This window comes from Leucopleurus acutus, assembly GCF_964270905.1.
Source record: "Leucopleurus acutus genome assembly, chromosome: 2".
Lineage (NCBI taxonomy): Eukaryota > Metazoa > Chordata > Mammalia > Artiodactyla > Delphinidae > Leucopleurus > Leucopleurus acutus.
The window spans coordinates 17,152,618-17,172,174 of record NC_139143.1 but is presented as its reverse complement, the minus strand read 5'-3'; the positions used below and the strand labels follow the sequence as shown (position 1 = coordinate 17,172,174).

Below are 19,557 nucleotides of genomic sequence, written 5' to 3'. Positions count from 1 at the left end.
TACTCATCGGATGAAGTGATGATGAAAGTAAAGTATGGTTCATTACACGTGCTGATCTGGCAATCGCTGACCTCTTCGACTTGAAAATGATTCTCACCTGCTCCAGCCTGCGACTGCCCCACTGTGTGTGCATGGACACACACACACACACACACACACACACACACACACACACAATAACGATATGTCATTTACTAGCTCTGTTTATTGACATACAGGGTTCAGTACAGACTGTCTAGAACTCGGCCTCCAGGCCCTTCTCAAAATTTAGGAATACCACAGAGAGCTTAGGATGGGGTTTTGTTTGTAATCTTGGCGCTGTAACACGAGGAGATTTAAGGTTTGGGACTCAAAGACCCAGATTCTGCTTTGGCTTTGCCACGTAAAAGCTGGCCCTGGGCACATCTCTTAACCTTCCTAGGCCTCAGTTTCCTCATCTGTAAAATGTGCGGGACACCTTCCTGGCAAGGAGGTTGGGAAGGTCAGAGGAAATGAGAATCAAGAGAGGCTACAGGGAACGATTCAGCCCCACTTGGCCACCATCACCCTTTGCTCTAAACCAGCTTTACTAAAGTGAAAGTAAAGATAGGCCTTGGAACAGAGCTAGCTATGTGGCACTCCAGTTAATTCTCTAAACCGCACTTTGCCCATCTCTAAAATGGGGACAAGACAGCATCTATCGCCTAGAGATGTGAGGATAAACTAGGACTGTGAAAGCAAAAGCACTCAGCACTGTGAGTTTGACGGGTACCCCAACGTCGTAGCTTCTGTTATTTTTTCCTAGATTCCCAGCAAAAGGGCTTGTTTCTGGCAGACCTCTGTTGATCTCCCCAGCTCCCTGGTCACTCAGGGAGGCCTCTGCACACGGAGCTCCCTTCCCAGCAGCCGCAGACTCCCCAACTCAGGGCAGCTCTGCGCTTCATCTCCAGATGAAGCGAAAATCTGGTAAATATTACACTTACAAGGTAACAGGTCTGGAATGCTTGGCATCCCAGGCGGAGCACAGTTGCTTCTTGGCATCCAGATACATATAGGCTGCAGCCCAGGGCCAAGCTACATTGGGTTGCTTTGCGCCATTCAAATAAAGATATTAAAATTCCTCCAACTTTATAAACATTTGTACTGTTTGCTAATCAAAGGGGTTGGTTTAAGAAAGTCACCTGAAGAGAACTTGGCGTGTGGACTGCTCTCCTCAGTTTAGACCCGAAGGAGCACTGCGTGTATACGTACCGCATAGGTTTCTCATATGTAAATGGTTTCTATATTTTACGCCAGGTGGACTCTACTTTCAGCATGCACTGCCTTTCCCCAAAAAAACAGGCCTAAGCAGTTTTCATTCTGGAGTTACGCCCTCAACCATTGCACCACGTGGCTGCTTCTGTGTCACGTGATCAGCTCAAACTTCAATCCACGGGAGTGAGTCATGATGACAGCGGCAACTATGGGAGGTGGGGCACCTTGGCTCTTCCACTTACTAGCTATTGATCTTGGGAGTGATTTAATCTATCTCTGTGCCTTGGTTTCCTCCTATGTGAAATGGAAAAAAATAATAATGCCTATCCATTATTGCCAGGATCAAATGAGTCAATAACCCTAAGTACTTAGGAGGGTACCTGGGGTAGAAGAAGTACCACATCAGTGTAAGTAATCAATATTTTTATTCTAAATATTATTCTTGTCGTTGTTGTCATTGTTGTTATGGACCAAACACCAAGTGTGAATAAAAGAAGCTAGATACAGATCCTTAGCAAAGGGTAACTGGTTCCCCCAGTAAGTAAAATAAGTGTAGTTAGACATATTTAGGTCCACCTTTCTATTAACTAGAAGCAAGTAGTGGAAAGTGGTAAAATTATATTATATCACAGCCAGTGACAAACTTTGGCCTTCACTGATTCAGAGGTCAGGACTGAACTTCCCTCGGTTAAGAACACAAAAAGGACACCGTTTTCAACTGGCTTCATCTTACTCTCCAAATATCTAACCTCAGAACTTTTAAATAAAACCTCCTCCCAAATGGCAACTTTGAGAAAAAATACCAAAGCAGACTTTGAGTGGGAACAAAGAAAGGGGCACCATTTTCCTAAGAATAAAGAAAACGGAGCACATTCTCTTGGTTTGCTTTGACAATTAAAGGTGATCGGGAGGCCCGATTTCCCCTGTGGGTGATGGAAGGTCAAGGACTTCCGGGATGACAGCTCGAGTCTGCTGGAAGACACCCTTCTTGCTTCGCTGGCCTGGGAATGCACTGCTCCAGCAGGTAACGGCCAAGTCCAAACAGCAAGCAGGCGACAGCTGTCTCTGTCCTTTGCACACCTGTCTGGCTCCCACCCTCCTTTCCTCCCCTCCCCTCTGGCCTCCCTGTGCATTCACAACCCCTGCTGCTGCCTCAGGTCACTTGTGCGTAAGAGCAAGAAGGAAAAAACACTACAAGATACGTAAGGAATTAAAACGAAGGAGGTGATGGCCAGTGTGGGCCTCAAGATTCACTTTACAGAGGATACAGGAGGAAGCCAGCTGTATCAGTAAGAGAAAGGACAAGATTTTTTTTACTCAGTAAGGCCTTCTGGAACCTCAGGCCACATCCTCTGGAGACATCTATTCTGTGTACCCATGACCCTGGGCAGAGCTCCTCTCTGGCCACAGTCACCCAAGGCACGGGACAGGACGGGGCTTCCCAGGGGTCAGGAGTGGGGCAGGCCAGACAACAGGAGGGGTGGGCAACCGGCACAAGAGTGGGCCTTTCTGTTCTTTGTACTTGAAGAAGCGTAAGCCTCTCTCAGTACAGAGTTTGTGGGGGGGGGGCGGGGAGGGAGCATTAGACTGAATGAATCTGTGCTGACTGGGGGTGGGGTGGGTCGAGAGGGAGGTCCTTGTGGCTAACCACATTTTACTGGGCTTTTTTATTGATTGCAGTTGTATTGAGAGAGACATGACTCAGACATACCATATCCGAAGCCACGTAAAGCACTGGGTTCTGATGGAATTTCAATGTATGAAAACGTCAAGAACTGTACTCTGACATGTGAAAAGCTTTGCTATCAACACAGACGTCACTTGCTTCTGTCCTTTAACAGCTGCAGGAGATGCTGACTTTCCTGTTTCCCTTTTCATCCTGAGGCTCGGGCTATTCACTGCTCAGGTACACATATCATTCTATGTACCGTATGGATCGATGTTTTAAAAAGTTGGTTTCGTTACCCAGTCACCTTGTCTTTGTGTTACCATTGGCCTTGGCTTGTAAATATCATTCAGCAACTTTTGAATGGCTCTGCTTTGTGTAGGGCAGCGGGTGTATCAAGTTGTCTTCACAAATAGGCTATAAGCTACTTGAGGGCAGGGGTGATGTAAGAATAACAATAAAAAGAGGAAGAACAATGACAAAAGTAACACTACAAGTGTTGAGGGGCATGCCATCTGTCACATAGCCACCATGATTGTCCCATTTTGGTGGAAGCTAAAAAACTGAGGCTCACAGAGGGCGTGTGCTCTATCCAATGTTACATAACTAGAGATAGGACGCCTCCACTTACACCTATGTTATGTGAGCCCAGTGCCTTTCTCTGCGCTGTGTGTGCTGCCTCTTCTGGGGGGATCTACCCCTACTCTCCTCATTTTTATCCACTCGTGTGATTCAGGCAGCAAGCCCTTGAGGCAGTACATGCTCAGTGAATATTTATTGAATTAAATTGAATAAAACAGTATTTTCCACATCCTTGTTTTCAGGGACAATTCAGGAAGGGATTAAAGTGAAATAACAAGGGAGAGAGATGTACCACTTAGTTGTAGAAATAGTTACTAACACACAGAGTTCTTTTAGGCAGGTTCTGAAAGTTTTGAGCCCTCCTGATAAGACAAAGAATATCATTCTGCCTTACTTACTTTTACCAATGTTTAAATGATATCTTCAGTATTATTTTCCTCTGACAGAAATTGGTACCACTTTTAATTTTTTCTTAGGCTTTAAAAAAATATATCACTTGGGCTTCCCTGGTGGCGCAGTGGTTGAGAGTCCGCCTGCCGATGCAGGGGACACGGGTTCGTGCCCCGGTCCGGGAAGATCCCACATGCCGCGGAGAGGCTGGGCCCGTGAGCCATGGCCGCTGAGCCTGCGTGTCCGGAGCCTGTGCTCCGCAACGGGAGAGGCCACAGCAGTGAGAGGCCCGCGTACCGAAAAAAAAAAAAAAAAAAAAAATATATATATATATATCTATATATCACTTGCTTTTCTCAATGTATAACTTGATATTAAAAACATGGGTTGGAATTTCTGGTTTTCCTATAGTTCTCAGAATACAAAAGCAAGAAAAAGTCTTCACTGATCACCTTGAAATAAGCGAATGAATGAATGAACGAATAAAAAATATATTCATTCCCTACCACAGGCACAGCATTTTTATGTGTTAATTTCTTTTTTTTTTTAAAGTACCATTAAGAAGCATTATTTTTAAAACTCAATTCTCATTTTAGAGAAGAGGAAAATGAGGTTCAGAGAGGGTAACTGACTTGCCCAATATTTCACAGTCAGGATTTTACCCAGGATTCTCCTTTATGCACTTAGTCTCCTATATCACAGACTAAGTGTCACCCTCAAGAGTCATCTTTGGCTCATGTGTGAGTCACTTTCTTGGCTTATCAGTGGTAGGCTGGGATCAAAAAACCAGAGGTCCACATCCTCACAAAGTTGAAAGGAAGGGGCCACCGTCTGTTCTAACAAAGCAAAAGAAACAGAGAGGCCCATTATATGAACTCGTCTGTCTAGACAGATGACTAAACCGGGGTCCCCCCCAGGGTTAGACTTAAATTTCCTCTGTTCAGCCTGTTGGATATTTAGCAAAAAAAAAAATGCTTAAGGGCTGTAGTACGAATCCAAGCCCTCCTACACTACCCAGAGAGTAGTTTAAAAGTTGTTTCAGTGCAGCCTGCATGTGTTAAAGGTTCAAGCAGAAATTGGATCGAAACAAGAAGAACCCTAAAAATACTTGCGCTGTCTGGCTGAGGACCCAAGAGCACAGGCCCAACTGTCCCACTATAACTCCAGGGACAGCAGTTCGAACTCACAGAGGGAGCACGTATTGATCCAGGCGTCCCTGTGGGACCATCCACAACAAGAATGCATCAGATATAGGCTTGGCTTTCATACGGGCTGGCGAGTAGCTTCACTCATGTTCTTTCTGTGCCCCCGGGGACTCTGAATTTTTCCTAACTTATAACATGAAAAATGCTACTGACAGTAAAGAAGAAGTCAGTATCCCTTCATCCAGGCTCAGAGATATAAACAGAGGTTGGTGATAATAAGATGCTTTTAATCCTATTAATATTGCTTTGCTTAGAGTACAAAAACTTTCCCCAGGTGGGAATTAGGAGTTGGCTAACAGACCAAGTGGCCCCGTGGAGAAAATGGGAGCAGACCAGTGGACTAAGACATTTTGCTCATTTCCCAATGAGTCCTTAGCGATATGCAAGGTGCTATTTCTCTTATGGTCCATATTTGCAAAATTCACTCACTCCCACATTTAACAAATATTTATTGGCTGCCTTGATCTGCAACATTCCTTCATATGTATGAGGACACATACGAAGGTCTGGAACTGGAGATGGAATTTCTAGGGCCTTGGCCTGGAACCATTCTGATCTTTTAATAGGCATTAAAGGATTAATGCAGTAGTCTGAGGAAGAACTCAGATTTACTAGCCAAAAGAAAAAAACAGCCAAAAAACAGTTGTTCCTAGCTAGGGAGAAAAAAAAAAAGAAACACACCAGGATTTTACACTGCACGGTCCAGTGATTATCCAGTGTGGACAAGAGAATCACATAAGGATGCACCATACACGTTCATACACGTTCATACACGTTCATATAAGTAGCAACCACTTCGTTCTTCAAACAGGGAACCCAGAGAATAAAGATGAGCTAAACTCAGAAGCCACTGAGTAATTCCAACACCTGTGTTCAAGCCCGTGGGTTCTGCTGCCTGCTTTGAATTTCCATAGGTTTTCAGGAGAGAAATACTGGATTTAAAAGAAAAAAAGAAAGCATCCAAACATATCATTTTTCCTTTTTCAGAAAAGAATGATCTCTTTAAAATACAGATACATATTATTCTCACTCAGTGAATTCTCCTTTTCTGACACCTCATCCCCTCACCCCAAATATTCTTGTGTATACTTAAGTTTATCGTCTTAGGGGAGCGATTAGTTGGAGCTTTGGAACCAGACAGACCAAGTTCAAGTTCTGGCTCTGCCACTTATTAGCTGTGTGACTGTGGGGAAATTACATGATGTCTGTAAGTCTCGGTTTCCTTATCTGTAAAACTGAGAATAACTGTTTATCCTATAGGGCTAATAGAGAAAGATTAGTGCATTGCCGAACTAAGTATTCAGTAACTAATGGCTATCGGTAACATTATTATTCATCTTATTATTACTAAAGCCAGAATCCACCCTTTTTATCTATCAATACCCCCAAGCAGGTATACGCCTTTTCTTCATGCAGAAGTTCACTCATATTAGAACATGGATACCTAGACAGAAAATCATAGTAGTAAAAGTTATGTAAACCCCCAAAACAGAGGTTCTCAAACCTGGCTGCACATTAGAATGCCCTGGGAAGCTTTTTAAAACTAAAGATGCCAGACCCCACCCCAGACCGACTGACTCAGAATTTCTGGAGGCGGACCTCAGCCTGAATGTATGTTAAATATCTCCCAGGTGATTCTCACGCACAGTGAGGTTGAGAATCCCAGCAGTAGAACACCCAAGTAGAGACCACAGCCCTGAAGGTCAACGCTTCCAATAAAGGATCTGAGTGCTTTGATATCTGAAGCCCAAGTTCAAGTCTTTGCCATGGTCCCAGCATACCTGTGGGTGAGCTGGTCTTGGTGCTTCCCCTGTTTAGTTTCTGAAAGCCAGTCTACTCTCTCCCTAACAATAACACTTGAGTAAACCATCCCTGAAGCCACAGTGGCCGCAGTTCCCGCAGGGAGCTGCCCTCCCGCTCTCCTGCCTACACACAATGGACGAGGTAAGTAGCAGCCTTGAGAAAACAAGCAACGCAGACCAGGAAAACAGAGAAGCAGCCCCTGCCGTGAAGGCGAACACATAGGAATCAGCTCCGCTTCAGAGCAAAGATACAATCCAACCGAAGATTAGAAAAATGTGGTCTGACCGTTTGGATTTCACAAGGATCCAAAACCAATTTTAAAGTCCAGTCGGTGGACAAAGTTCACATTCAGCAAAACAGCTCCAGTGGTTGCATCACCCACACAACAGGGCGATTCAGAAATACAGATGTCCAGCCAGGGGCAAGACAATGCTTTCATTTTTTTCTGCTCTTTCCCACCGCTGACCCCAAGAGCAGGATGGAAAAGCTCAGCATCTGCTGCTACTAAGAATAGGCTGCGGAGATGGCAATGAACTTGAAAGCACAGAGTTACCCAGCATGCTCAGGGGCGCTCGGAGGGGATGGATGGCTGCCCCTGGCTTGAGAGTGGTACAGAAGATGCCTCAAGCCAGGCAGGGTCATTCTCCGGTTTTCTCACTGGACACAGCAAGAAGGAGCCTGAATCTAAGGCAGCAACCCGATAGGTCACTGGCAGGAGACTAAGGTTCAGGTTAGACAGAATTCTAGGGAACCACATGGTACACGATGTTTAAATCAATTGGCATGGAACTCACAGGAGAGAGAGAAGAAACAGGAAAGTCATGGTCCCTCTAGCAAACAGTTAAGCATCTTCAAACTTATAGTCTCATGGAAGCTTAGCCTGGATCCTTACTGTGAAGCACATTTACCAGATATTGCTGGGCATGTGAGGACCACAGTGGCAACCTGAGACCCTAAGGCTAAGGGATCTGAGTACATGCTTTGGAGGTAAGTCTGAGCTTCCCTGACATACATAAATTTCACATAACACATCAGGACTTGCTTCCTAAACCTAGTACTACCAACTGTGCCTCTGACACCAAATAAACTTGTCTCGGTTGGAGGAACAAGTGATACATAAAAATGGAGGACAAGGACACTGATGTCTGTCTTATAAGGCCAACCTACTAATTATTCAGTAAATATCCATTATAAAGCTCCTCATAATTCAACAGATAAAGCGATAGTGTGGCTCTAGCCAAGCCATACCCACAACACAGGTGTTTTTTTTTTTTTTTTTTTTGCGGTACGCGGGCCTCTCACTGCTGTGGCCTCTCCCGTTGCGGAGCACAGGCTCCGGACGCGCAGGCTCAGCGGCCATGGCTCACGGGCCCAGCCGCTCCGCGGCATGTGGGATCCTCCCGGACCGGGGCACGAACCCGTGTCCCCTGCATCGGCAGGCGGACTCTCAACCACTGCGCCACCAGGGAAGCCCAACACAGACGGTTTTTAACATGGGTGAAATCTTTGTCTTTCCCCAACTCCTGCACCTACACTGTGGTAGACTGTACCATTTTGGTCAAAATGTGGTCTGTCCCTCTCCCCTGGGCCCACAGCCACATGGACCCTTTCTTGTGCCTCTTCCTCTCCTACTGAAATCCGGCTTGGCCAATGGAATGGGGTGGGGATAACTGTCAAATCTCCTGAGGTCCAGCCAGGAGGTCAGCATGCCCGGGTTACATGCGGCTCCCTCAACCTGTGTCCTGCAATGAAGATGTCATGGAGCACAACTACAGCCAACCCACAAATCCACATTACATGAGTGAGGGACCCATCGTTGTGATATGCCTTCAAGATGAAGAAGAAAAACTCTAGTGACTTTCAGCTTATAAAATAATGTTATATTCCAGAGTCCCATTACACAACAGCACATCGTGGTGTAATGGATTTTATACACCATGGGTCCGTTATGTCTCCTGAATGTAACAATTTTGAAGAACAAATACTTGATATAATGATCTTGCCCTGTTCTCCAGCCTCAGTATTTCACAGCGGGTCTCCTGTAGGAATACATCCAATTTCTCAAAGACTACACTAAGTGCTTGTGCTGTCTCATGATTCATCAAGACGGTAGTCATGCGAGCTCACAGAGGAAGGAAACGACATGAAAGGGCAAATCTTCTCCTTCCAGAAAACTGAAGCAGCTTCCTAGGGCTACTGGATGACGGCCAAACGATCACCCCAAAGGCCATCTTTTCAAGCAGCAAATGCCACCTTCCCCAAGAAGGCTTCCTTGACAAGCAATTCAGCAATTCTTCCGACCTCTCAGACCCTTACTAATAATCAACCACATGGTGTTAGCTTCTCGGTTTGCTTTGGTTGGTTTGGTCTGCCTGAGCTCCTCAGCAAGTTGTAGCTCTCCTGAAGTCGGGGACTGTGCTCTATGCCTCCATCCAATGGCAACTTCACCCAGCACCTGCACGCACTATAGACTCGGTAGACATGTCTCATACAGATGGATGAAGGAGTCAAGTCGCCATCCCAGTGTAAAGTCTTGCTGTTCAAGACTTAAACATTAGAGTTCAAAGTCTCATCCAAGAGAAATGCTTTTTGACTGATAAGAGACATAGTCTTACAAATTCCCTGGCTTATGACCCCACTTCAAAGTTTAGGCAAAGGCATGAGGCACAGCTGGACAGGTCCAAAGACCCTTCCAAGCCCAACTTTTCACTTCGCACAGGGAGAGATAGTTTGTCATTCTCCGAGGCCAACCGTGGTCACCTATGAGTTTAGTGCCTTGTGTCGCTGGTCACTGAATCAAGGGTGGCCGTGACTAGGCAGTACAGCAAGTACAGCCTCCAACAGCTGCCATTCTATACTTGTTAGCACACGACGGGAGACCCAAGAGGTTATTTTCATACACAGAAGGGTGCAAAGATAGCTTCTTTCCCGAAAGGAAGGGGGTGGGCTGCCAATAACTCGGGAGTATTCATATAAAACAATAAAAAACAAAACAACAAAAAACAAAACAACAACAACAACAAAAAAACCATATTCTACATACGGAACCCGCTTGTAGCCTGCCTATCAAATTGTCTGCTAAAGAAGGAACTCAGCACAAGGGAGGTCTGGTTGTAGTTCTTGGTGCAGTTTCACCTAGAAATGCAGCTGTGAAGTGCAACTTCACAGTGCAAGTCCAACTCACTGGGCTTCGTGCTCCTCCTTGGTTACCGGTGCACTCTCCTCAATTTAGCCACAGGAACCCCTTGGCTAGAACCACCCTTCTCCCTATTTTATGCAGAGGAAAAGCCACAGACTTGACAGTGGCCTCCAAGGCCCTACCTGACGCATCATTAACTCTCTCATCTCAGCTTCTAGGTTACTTTGGATCATCCTTGAGTGTGGAAGGAACGGTACCCACTGCTCCCTCTGCCAGAAACGCTCTTCTCCACATTGTCTCAGGCTGTCCTACGCCCTCCTTCAAGTCTCTGCTTCCATGTCACCCTCTTAATGAGCGCTTCCACGCCCAGCCTACTTTAAATCGCAACTCACCTCCCCATTCCCCCAACGCTGCTTTTCTCCCCTATCTCATTGATCAAATTCTACCATTCTTATCTCGTCTTTTGAACTAATCGTCTATCTTCTTTCTCCAAAATGTTAAGCTCTCCCAGGGCAAAGTTTTCTGCTGTTTTATTCACTGATGGCATCACTAGTGCCTAGATGGATGTCTATTACACAGCAGACAATGAACACTGTGGAGTGAGAGACAGTATCGTAAGAATGTCTCGTCTTTACCTCTGTCTTCCCAAGATCTCTGCATGCATTTGACGTTTATCTTACAACTCGATCTATATTTGCCGTGCACGTAGAGGCCTTTTAATGGAAGGCTTGCCGGGAAGTAGAATGAATATGACCCGTCATTCTTTTCCTACTTCAATAGAAAAATGCTTTTTTTCCCATTGTTTAAATCTGCAGAGTGATAAGAGTTCTTATAATATTAATATTTTAAACTTCATGTTTTCTAGTGGTTATTAAGCCTGACCAGTATAATCCTAGGGTGGCTATAAAGTAACCACTGTAGTTAGCGCCTCTTCCTCTGGTGCTAGTTGACTGTTACGTTTACCCTTCACCACACAGCAAACAACCTAGTTCTCAAACTGGTAGAAATAACAGAGAAATCACTTGGGGCACAAGGACACTTTCTGGGCATGTTTATAAAAAAAATAAATAACAATTTTTTTTTGGTTTAGTGATACAGACCATGTAGAAGAACTGGCTTCTTCTTTAGTTTGATGGTCAAAAACACTACGTAATATCCACATTGTATGGCTGGAATCAAAATACTTGATGTTTCCAAAACAACATCAAAATAACAGGAGGTCTAGGGTTGCACAAAGAAAATACCAAGTAATTTATCATTAACTTTTTCTTTTTAATATCTGGGTCAGATTTTCACCTGCTCGAATACCTCTGGTTGAAAAAAAAGAAAAACACTATTTGGAAAGAGAAAACTGCAGTTACTTGTGGCTGAGTTTGGCTGAGAGAGTAGAGTTTACATTCCATTGTTGACGGGATCCTTACCCCACGGAATGTCTCAGAGCAGGATTCAGGCCACGAAGAGGTCAGCAGTGCTTTGACCAAACACTACCTCAGTGAATTAAACATTATACATTGACTAAGACATTATAAATTAGGCATCACTTACACATTATACATTAGTTTCGAAACTCCCCTTCCCAATCCACACTTGAACGGAGGCATTCACTCCCGTACATAACATCCCCACTAGGCATCCACCCGCCGTGTCATCACTTGTTTGCACGTGCAGGGCCTCCTCTGTGGTGAATGGTGAGCAGGGGTTGTGTGTGAGAAGTGTAATTAACCACAGATCTACCTTGCTATCTATATGCATCGGGGGACATGGAGAGCACAGGGTGAAAACTCAGCCACGCTGTGGATTCAGGGTCTCACACTTGCAGGACCAGCTGATCAAACAGAGGCCCCACTGGATCTGCATCCTTCAAGCTGAAGGACTTCGAGTAAACAGACCAGCAGAATGAGAGCATCCTCCCCTTAGTGAGGCCTGACTCACCTGTGCTGCCTCTTAAAGGTACAGACTCCTCAGCCCCACCCACGCCAGCGATTCTGACTCCGCAGGCCTGAGATAGGTCAGGGAATCTCCTTTCGATGACCCCTCAGGACATACAAACGCAGGCCACACTTTGAGAAGCCCATCTTTAAATCTGAACCAAGCTAACAAAAAGCATCGCGCTCAGTACATCCTTGAAGAACGAAGCTGCATTTCCCTTCGTGACTTCTAACCCATTTCTTCATAGAGAGACTGTCTCGGCCGCTTAGCTTCTGGGTTCTTCTATCTCAGGAGAAAAACCTTCAGGCAGGCTCACCTCATCCTCACCTACATTTCTGGGGAGAGTGAACTTAAAGGGAGAAAAATTACGCAGCAGCCACATGGGCTGTGAGGGGCAAGGACTCTTTCTTCCTCCAGGCGATTTGATGTAAAGTTGATGAAGCATCAGCGCTGCCAGTCCAAGCATGGGTGTCAGGACACATAGTGATAACTACACCCAGGTCAGAGACCGAGGGAGGAAAGCCAGAGGCGCCGCCGGCCCCCTGCCCTCCCTGCGGCCACTCCCAACCTCTCCTTGGAATGGAGAGGTGGTTCACACAAGGTGACAGGGATGGCCCTCGAGCCGCTTGGCACGAGCCAGGCTCCACTTAACGAGTGTTCAGAATCACAGTCAGCACGGAGAAATTCACCCTGACCCTGGACGCCTGCCCCTTGGCATCCGCTCACTTACATTTTTACTCAATTACTATTTCTAAGAACAGAGACAAAAAAAAAAAAAAAAAAAAAAAAAAATGCAGAGCCCCACTGCTCAGCAGTCTTGAATGGAAGGTCTGGAAGGGTCCGCAGGGTTTCCTCCCAGGAGGGAAGCTGGGTGGGGAGGGAGAGGCTCCCACCTTAGGGAATCTGTGCGTCTCTCTCCCCCATCCTGGCCACACCCTCCGAGACACTCCTGATTTTCCCAGACTCAGGAGGGGCAGGGTAGGTTTCTAGTGTTTTTTCACCAAAGAAATAGGGAAGCTTGTGGGGCGATTAAATGACCGAAAATAACCCCGAGGGAGAAGGCGTGTCTGAGGCCAAGAACTAGGGGAGGCCTCTCCACTTGTTTCCTATGGGAAGAAAACATGAAAAGGAAATGAATCCAAAGTGGTAGGTAAGAGAATTATAAAATGAATGGGATGGGATTCCAAAGGGAAAGCAAAAAGAAGGGCAAAAAAATAAAAAATAAAAGAAGTTTGGGGTCCATGTGGTGGAGGGCACCAGGGCCAGACCTGAATTCAGATTTGGGCTCTGCCCCTTTTGCTAGGTGATGACCAAGGACAAGGTATTCACCTCTCCAAGACACAGTTTCCGGTGGGGAAAAATGGGGAGGTCGCACTCGCCCTCCCCACCCAGGATGACGTGCCTTAAATACCAGGGACTTAGAGGGTAGTCAACAAATGTTTTCCTTCTCTCATCCCTTTCCCTTGTCTTTTCCAAAAAGCTGGTGAGACCAGAAAAAGAAAACAAAATCAGACAATTAACTCCTTGGTTTAGACAGTGAAATAAAATACACATTTAGAGATGGAAAACCAAACATAATCTGCCTCAAAAAAGGGGAACTTTAAAAGCATGGATCAAGTCATTCACTCTTCCTATTCACATGGCAGCTTCTAGCTACTCTGAGGCCTTCTGTACTAAAATAAATGTATATTCTCAATAGAATCAGATTTGTTTTTCTTTCTTTTTTTTTTTTAGGAAAGCCCAGCTTAGGCCACTGTAAATAAACTATTTCATTTCTTGATTCCTAAGAAGCAAGGTTAGGCATGGTAAAGTTCACGGTAGGATAACCCAGTGAGTCAGACATCTACTGGGGTAATAAAAACATTTCTCTTGTCCTTATTTGGGACCTCCACCTGCATTTAGAATCAATATAACTCACGCTTCCTCAGGGCCTCAAAAGTGCAGTGGGAACCAACGCCAGGGTGGCAAGTCCATTTCCTCCCTTTCTGAATGGATCAGGGTACCACCTGGGCCAGAGTTCTTGAGTGTCAGGACCATCTAAGACCTGTTCTGTGCTGTGGTCTCATGGCCCAGCATACAATAAAAGATGGCACTCAATCAAAGCCGGCTAAATGTATTAATATTCCAAATCAGAAAGGGGTGAGACCTCCGGCTTCGGTGGCCCCCAACCTAACACGTGGCCCTAACTCGGAGGAGTCTGCACTTGTTCTGAGGGTCAGGGCGAAGTGGCAAGCTCCCAGGTTCAGTCAACTGAAGCCTTGACCATGACCACCACATTCTCTCATGCAACCCATTAATGGCAACATCAAGGTCACAATGATCAGCACATGTTTCCCACAGGCCTCCCTCTAGAACTTCAAAGGAGAGAAAATCTCCTTCCTCCCTTTCAGTTCAGTACCGGACACATTAATTGAGCCATTGCTATGTGCCAGAAACAAGAACATAGATTCAAATAAGATACCCAAAAAGGACCCTTGACATTCTGGCCATACCATTCAACCCTCCAGAGAGTATCCTCCCAGGGGGTCAAGAGATCAATCTGTCAAATCCCTCGTTCACCCCTGGATCACACACATCTCACAGACCCACGATCCATTCTTCCCCAGACGGCAATCATGTCATCATATCACTTCAAAGCATTCATGAGTCTTTCTCATAGAAACGCTGACTACAAAATTGGGGGCACCTGTGTGACTGTCCAGCTACAAGGCTGCACTTCAGAATTTTATTTTGCTTCTGACACGTTCCCCCCAGGAGACAACACACACTAAAGATGGGCCGGCTATCACTACGTCAAACGAGGTATAGAAAGCAGACGAGTGTACTCACCAAGGTACCCACAGAGCACCTGGGGCTGTCTGTAGCACAAGCTGCCCACTGAGCCAGAGGGTGTTGTAACAACTGGGCAGACAGCTAGGAGTTTTAAAAAGCACAGTCATTAGCTATTTGACTGAGGAGAAGCCTTGTACAGAGCTATACAAAGATTCAATGCAGAAGAGGGACTCAATGAATGTACTTATCATTCCCCCAGAAATAGAAGGTCCCCCCTACTCAGGGCCAGGGGACTAGGCCGGAGGGAGCTTTGGGGGATTGTGGATTCTCGCCCCAGATCTTTTGGCATCCCTTAACCAGCAGTCAGGTTCCTGAATTCAGCGTTCCCTTTAACACATTCTAGTGCTAAAATAGCAATGTACAATTTATATACGGAAATGGTAAAATAAATACCTTGACTTACATTAAAGATGACTAAGAAAGGCCTTGACCTCTTTGACAAAAGACAGACTCCCTATTAAGAGTAAAACTCTGATTTTCATTTGGTTGGCCTCGATTTCAGTTTTCTTAAAACCACCTGTCATCATTTCTAACCCGCACATGAAAACTCCTTCTCCAGTGAACAAAAATCCGAGTGTATATTGCTTTGGGGCTGCGTAGCTGCAGTTTAAAAATCTAGGGCTCCTTGGAATGCATTAAAATATCTTCCGTGATAGTTTTGACATCCTGAAATTCTGAACTTTGCTGTTTTAAAAGTAAAGGTAGCAACTAGATCTTGTATATTGCCCATCATATTCTTATAAATGAAAATACACCCAAAAATACCTCCAGCTAAAAACATTGCTGAGTGTTCAGAGGCTATCCTATCTGTGATAGAGTCAATAATAAATATCAGATGTTTGCATGAGAAGAGGTAGGTGGACACCCTGCCCTGTCATTAGTTTCCTGGGAATCTCTGGACAAGTGCCTTGAGGCACCCAAGCCTCTGCTGCTATAAAATGAAACTGACATCATGCTACCCCTGAGGGTTTTTGAAAGACTGAAACGAGATGTTTAAAAGAAACTGAGAAATAAAAGGTGCTCAAGGGATGTAATAATATTAGTTATCTAACTTATTTGATAGATTAACCCCTGACGGCCTTCTAGGTCTGCATGAATATACCTCTTTCCCAGCTCCTTACACCAAGTTAAAATCCAAGCACCTTCCATTCACCTAGGGCATGTCTTCTAGAGGTAGCATGGCCACTATTTATACCTGACTTGAAAACTTCTTTGGACAAAAGACAAAGGCTTTGTGGATTCCCTCCCACCCCATATGCACCCCACCCCACCCCCTTTTTTTTTTTTTTTTTGCCAGATTTGTACTTTTATCTCTCAATTTTCAAACAGATAAGGAAGACTTTTTCCATGGCCTGTAACTTACCATCTCCAACCTTCAGCCCACTAACAAGATCCCAGGGGCCTATATTCACACTTGGGTGGATTCCACCTTCCAGTCAAAACCCTCTTTAATTGAGATGTGGCATCTGCATGGCCTGAATGGCCTGGAAGACGAAGGCCCAACACCCAGGTCTTGGTAACACGCTGCTATCATGTTGCCACCATATGCTGTTACCAGCTGACATCTGCTTACACATGTTCTCACCAATAAGTAACCATGTTGTTTATTTTTAGAGCCCTCTCCACAGCCTCACAGAGAGAAAATTCCCTCACATCACCCGTCAGCAAAGACAGGAAGCTACAGACTGGGTATAAACTGTTTGTCACAAGATCAGCAAGGCACACAACGTCTTCTCATTCAGATCTGACCTCTAAAAAGAGATGCTGAAAGTTATCTTCAATAAAAATCTCAAGGAACGGAACCAGAGACGGGCAGGGTACGCAAGGCATCGCTTGCTCAGCAATGCTTTCTCTTCAGACTAGGGCCCTGTGCGTTTCTTGGGGGGATTTCACTCCTTTTCCTGGGAAACAGCACCTTCTTCAGGCCAGTGGGTGTTGTGGTGCCAAACAGGGATGCTTCTATTACCGGAATCCGGATCCCTGAAATCGCCCCAGGTCACCGGGGTCAAACGAAGTCTGTGGGGAAACGAGGCAAGCTAACTGCCATGATTTGTCCTTTCCAACTTGCAGTCCTCAGGTATGCACCTTTGGTTTACTCTCTCTCCGCCATCAAGCTACAGGATTAAAATGCTTTCTTTCCTCCCCTTCCTTTTTCTGTTTGTTTGTTTTGTTGGTTGGTTTGTTTTTAAGCAGGGCCAAAGGACAGGCTGCTCTGGTGCTGATACAGTGCCTCTGAAGTTAAGCCCATGAACTGGATGGAGCGATAAATGATGCAAATAGGGATGATTTAGGCCAAAGAAAGTAACTGCTAGTTTTCGTAAAAATCAACTTTCAACATCTATGTGTTTGAAGTGGCACTGCGGTATGCCTAAACTTTTGCAGATCAGTAAGGTTTGGCATCCATGTGAAATGCTTTTTAAAAGATGAAACCCTATGAAAAATCTGAGACGTGAGTAGTCCTAGAGAAATAAAAATTTTTAGAATTACCTGGGCCCTCAGTCATGAATAATGGGGTACTCGTATGGCTCACATAAGTCATAAGAGAAAAAAAGTCCTGGAATTAAACTTTTGCATGGGTCATTTACAAAATAACTAAGAAACAATGAAGCTAACTATAAAAGTGTTGGGACTCATTTTTGCCTGTGACGACACAGCTAAGAAATAAAGCAACAAAACCCAAATACACAGTGTTTCCAGAGTGAGTTTCTGAACTACCTGCTTGGGAATCACCTGGCCTTCCTTTCAAGAGGCAGTTATCTGGAGCTCACCTTAAAACTACAGGATAATAATCTTGGGAATTCCCTGGCGGTGCAGTGGTTAGGACTCCGTGCTCTCACCGCCGAGGGCCCGGGTTCAATCCCTGGTCGGGCAACTAAGATCCCGCAGCGCAGCGCGGCCAAGAAAAACAAAACAAACAAACAAAAACTACTGAATAATAATCTGGATGGAGGGGAGCAGGCAAAGGTTTGGGAATCCGCACATAGCACTCCAGGTGATCCTTGTGCTTGGTAAAATTCAAGAAGCACTGGTATAGGCCTTTGTGACTTAGAGGTTAGAAAGGCCTTTTACAAAAAGCTCGTCTGACCTCAAAACAACCCAACCAGGTGGATCACAGAGAAACCGTTCTCTCCTAAGAGTTGCCTGCTCTGAGTAACGGTTTTATGTAGTGTGAATGTAGTGTGAAAGCGCCTCTCAGTCAGAGAGAAAGCCATTCTTTTTTTTTTTTTTTTTTTTTTTTTGCGGTACGCGGGCCTCTCACTGTTGTGGCCTCTCCCGTTGCGGAGCACAGGCTCCGGACGCGCAGGCTCAGCGGCCATGGCTCACGGGCCCAGCCGCTCCGCGCCATGTGGGATCTTCCCGGACCGGGGCACGAACGCGTGTCCCCTGCGTCGGCAGGCGGACTCTCAACCACTGCGCCACCAGGGAAGCCCAGAAAGCCATTCTTAACGCAATGATAGCTTAAGCAGAATTAAATGTCATTAAAAATGCTGCAGTGAACTCCCCATCAAATTAGTCCTGCCCCTCAACCCCTCCCCAGCCCTCCACCCAAACACCCTCCACGCAAACACCATCTCGCTGATAACAGCAACTCCGGAAGTGGGTACCGTCATTTCCTCCCAGCTCTGGATGATAGTGAGTTTCTACTCCACTTAGAGAATTCCCAGCAAATGTTACTGAGAAAGGGCAAACCGTTGATCCCCAGTGTCTAATGACTCGGGGTCAGCTTGGCTCAAGACCCTCTTTCTAGAGTCCTGATACAATTGCCAAAGAATGAATGAAATTAGACATGACCTTATACACATAGTTTCATTATTGATGGTGATGTTTTCTGACAGTGGAATTCTTCTGAAATATTTCTCTCTACAAGACAAACCAGCACCTGCCACCTAATTCCATGGAGGAGAAAAGCAATATTTGAGTAGGTGAAACAGCGTTCGCTCAGGAGTGGGTTGGTTCACAGACGTGACCAGTGAAATCTACTAACACACTTAACAACCTAAGGCTTGACACTGCGGGGAGGTACGAGTGAATGACTAAGTTACTATTCAGATCGAAATGACTATATAATAGACATATCTCAGGGTGAGAACTGCTGCCTTAGAACCTGACGTGACAGCCATAATTCTCCTTTGGTTCTGCCCAGCTACTTCCGGGTAAGAGCTCCCACCTCTGTTTCTCTCTCCTTAACTTCCAGAGCCCCAGATGCTAAGGTGTGAACTTGGATGTAGAAACACCTCCCCAACCGAAAACCCTGACAGACCTCCAAGTGGGCAGTTCCTTTACCAAATCATCCATCTTCTACAAAGAAATGTCCTCAGTCTGTGATTTTCCTTTTTTTTTTCTCCTTCTAAAGTCGAATCAGAATAAGTCATCTACCTTTCCCGCCCCCCGCCGCCAGCCCCCATTCTGGCCTTTCTCAGCCAGCAACTGAGTTATATGAGTTTATTATAAAACAAGAAGAAACAGCTTCAATGGCATGGTCATTAAGTTGTCAAAGCTGAGTGAAAATGAGATTAGGTCAATGGATAGGGAAATAAATGACCCTATAAGAATGAACCCCCCCAGTGGAAGGAATGACAAAGTGACTGTGTATTCTCTAGAGAGAATAATCCCTGATGAATTTGGTCTAAGAAGTGTTCAATTCCCAATACAGAAATGACTCCAAAACTTAAAAATTAAATTTCCCAGAAAATTCCCATTTATGGGCAATAATATATTTTAGCGCTCTTAAAACACATTAAAAAATATGGTCTTCTCTTTTAGAGAGTGCTTCCCCT

The 19,557-nt window shown here is 45.3% G+C and overlaps 1 protein-coding gene across 2 annotated transcripts in view; it reads right to left on the bottom strand.

Moving 5' to 3' along the window:
• TGFB2 (transforming growth factor beta 2) overlaps window positions 1–19,557 on the bottom strand; it is an 81,749-nt gene that overhangs the window by 50,927 nt on the left and 11,265 nt on the right. The window contains exon 2 of one of the 2 annotated variants that reach the window (XM_082857873.1): window positions 14,777–14,860. The exons of the other annotated variant lie outside the window; for it this stretch is intronic. Within the exon in view, the coding sequence (XP_082713999.1) occupies window positions 14,777–14,860 (84 nt within the window). The remainder of the gene's footprint in view (window positions 1–14,776; window positions 14,861–19,557) is intronic. 2 annotated transcript variants of the gene reach the window in all.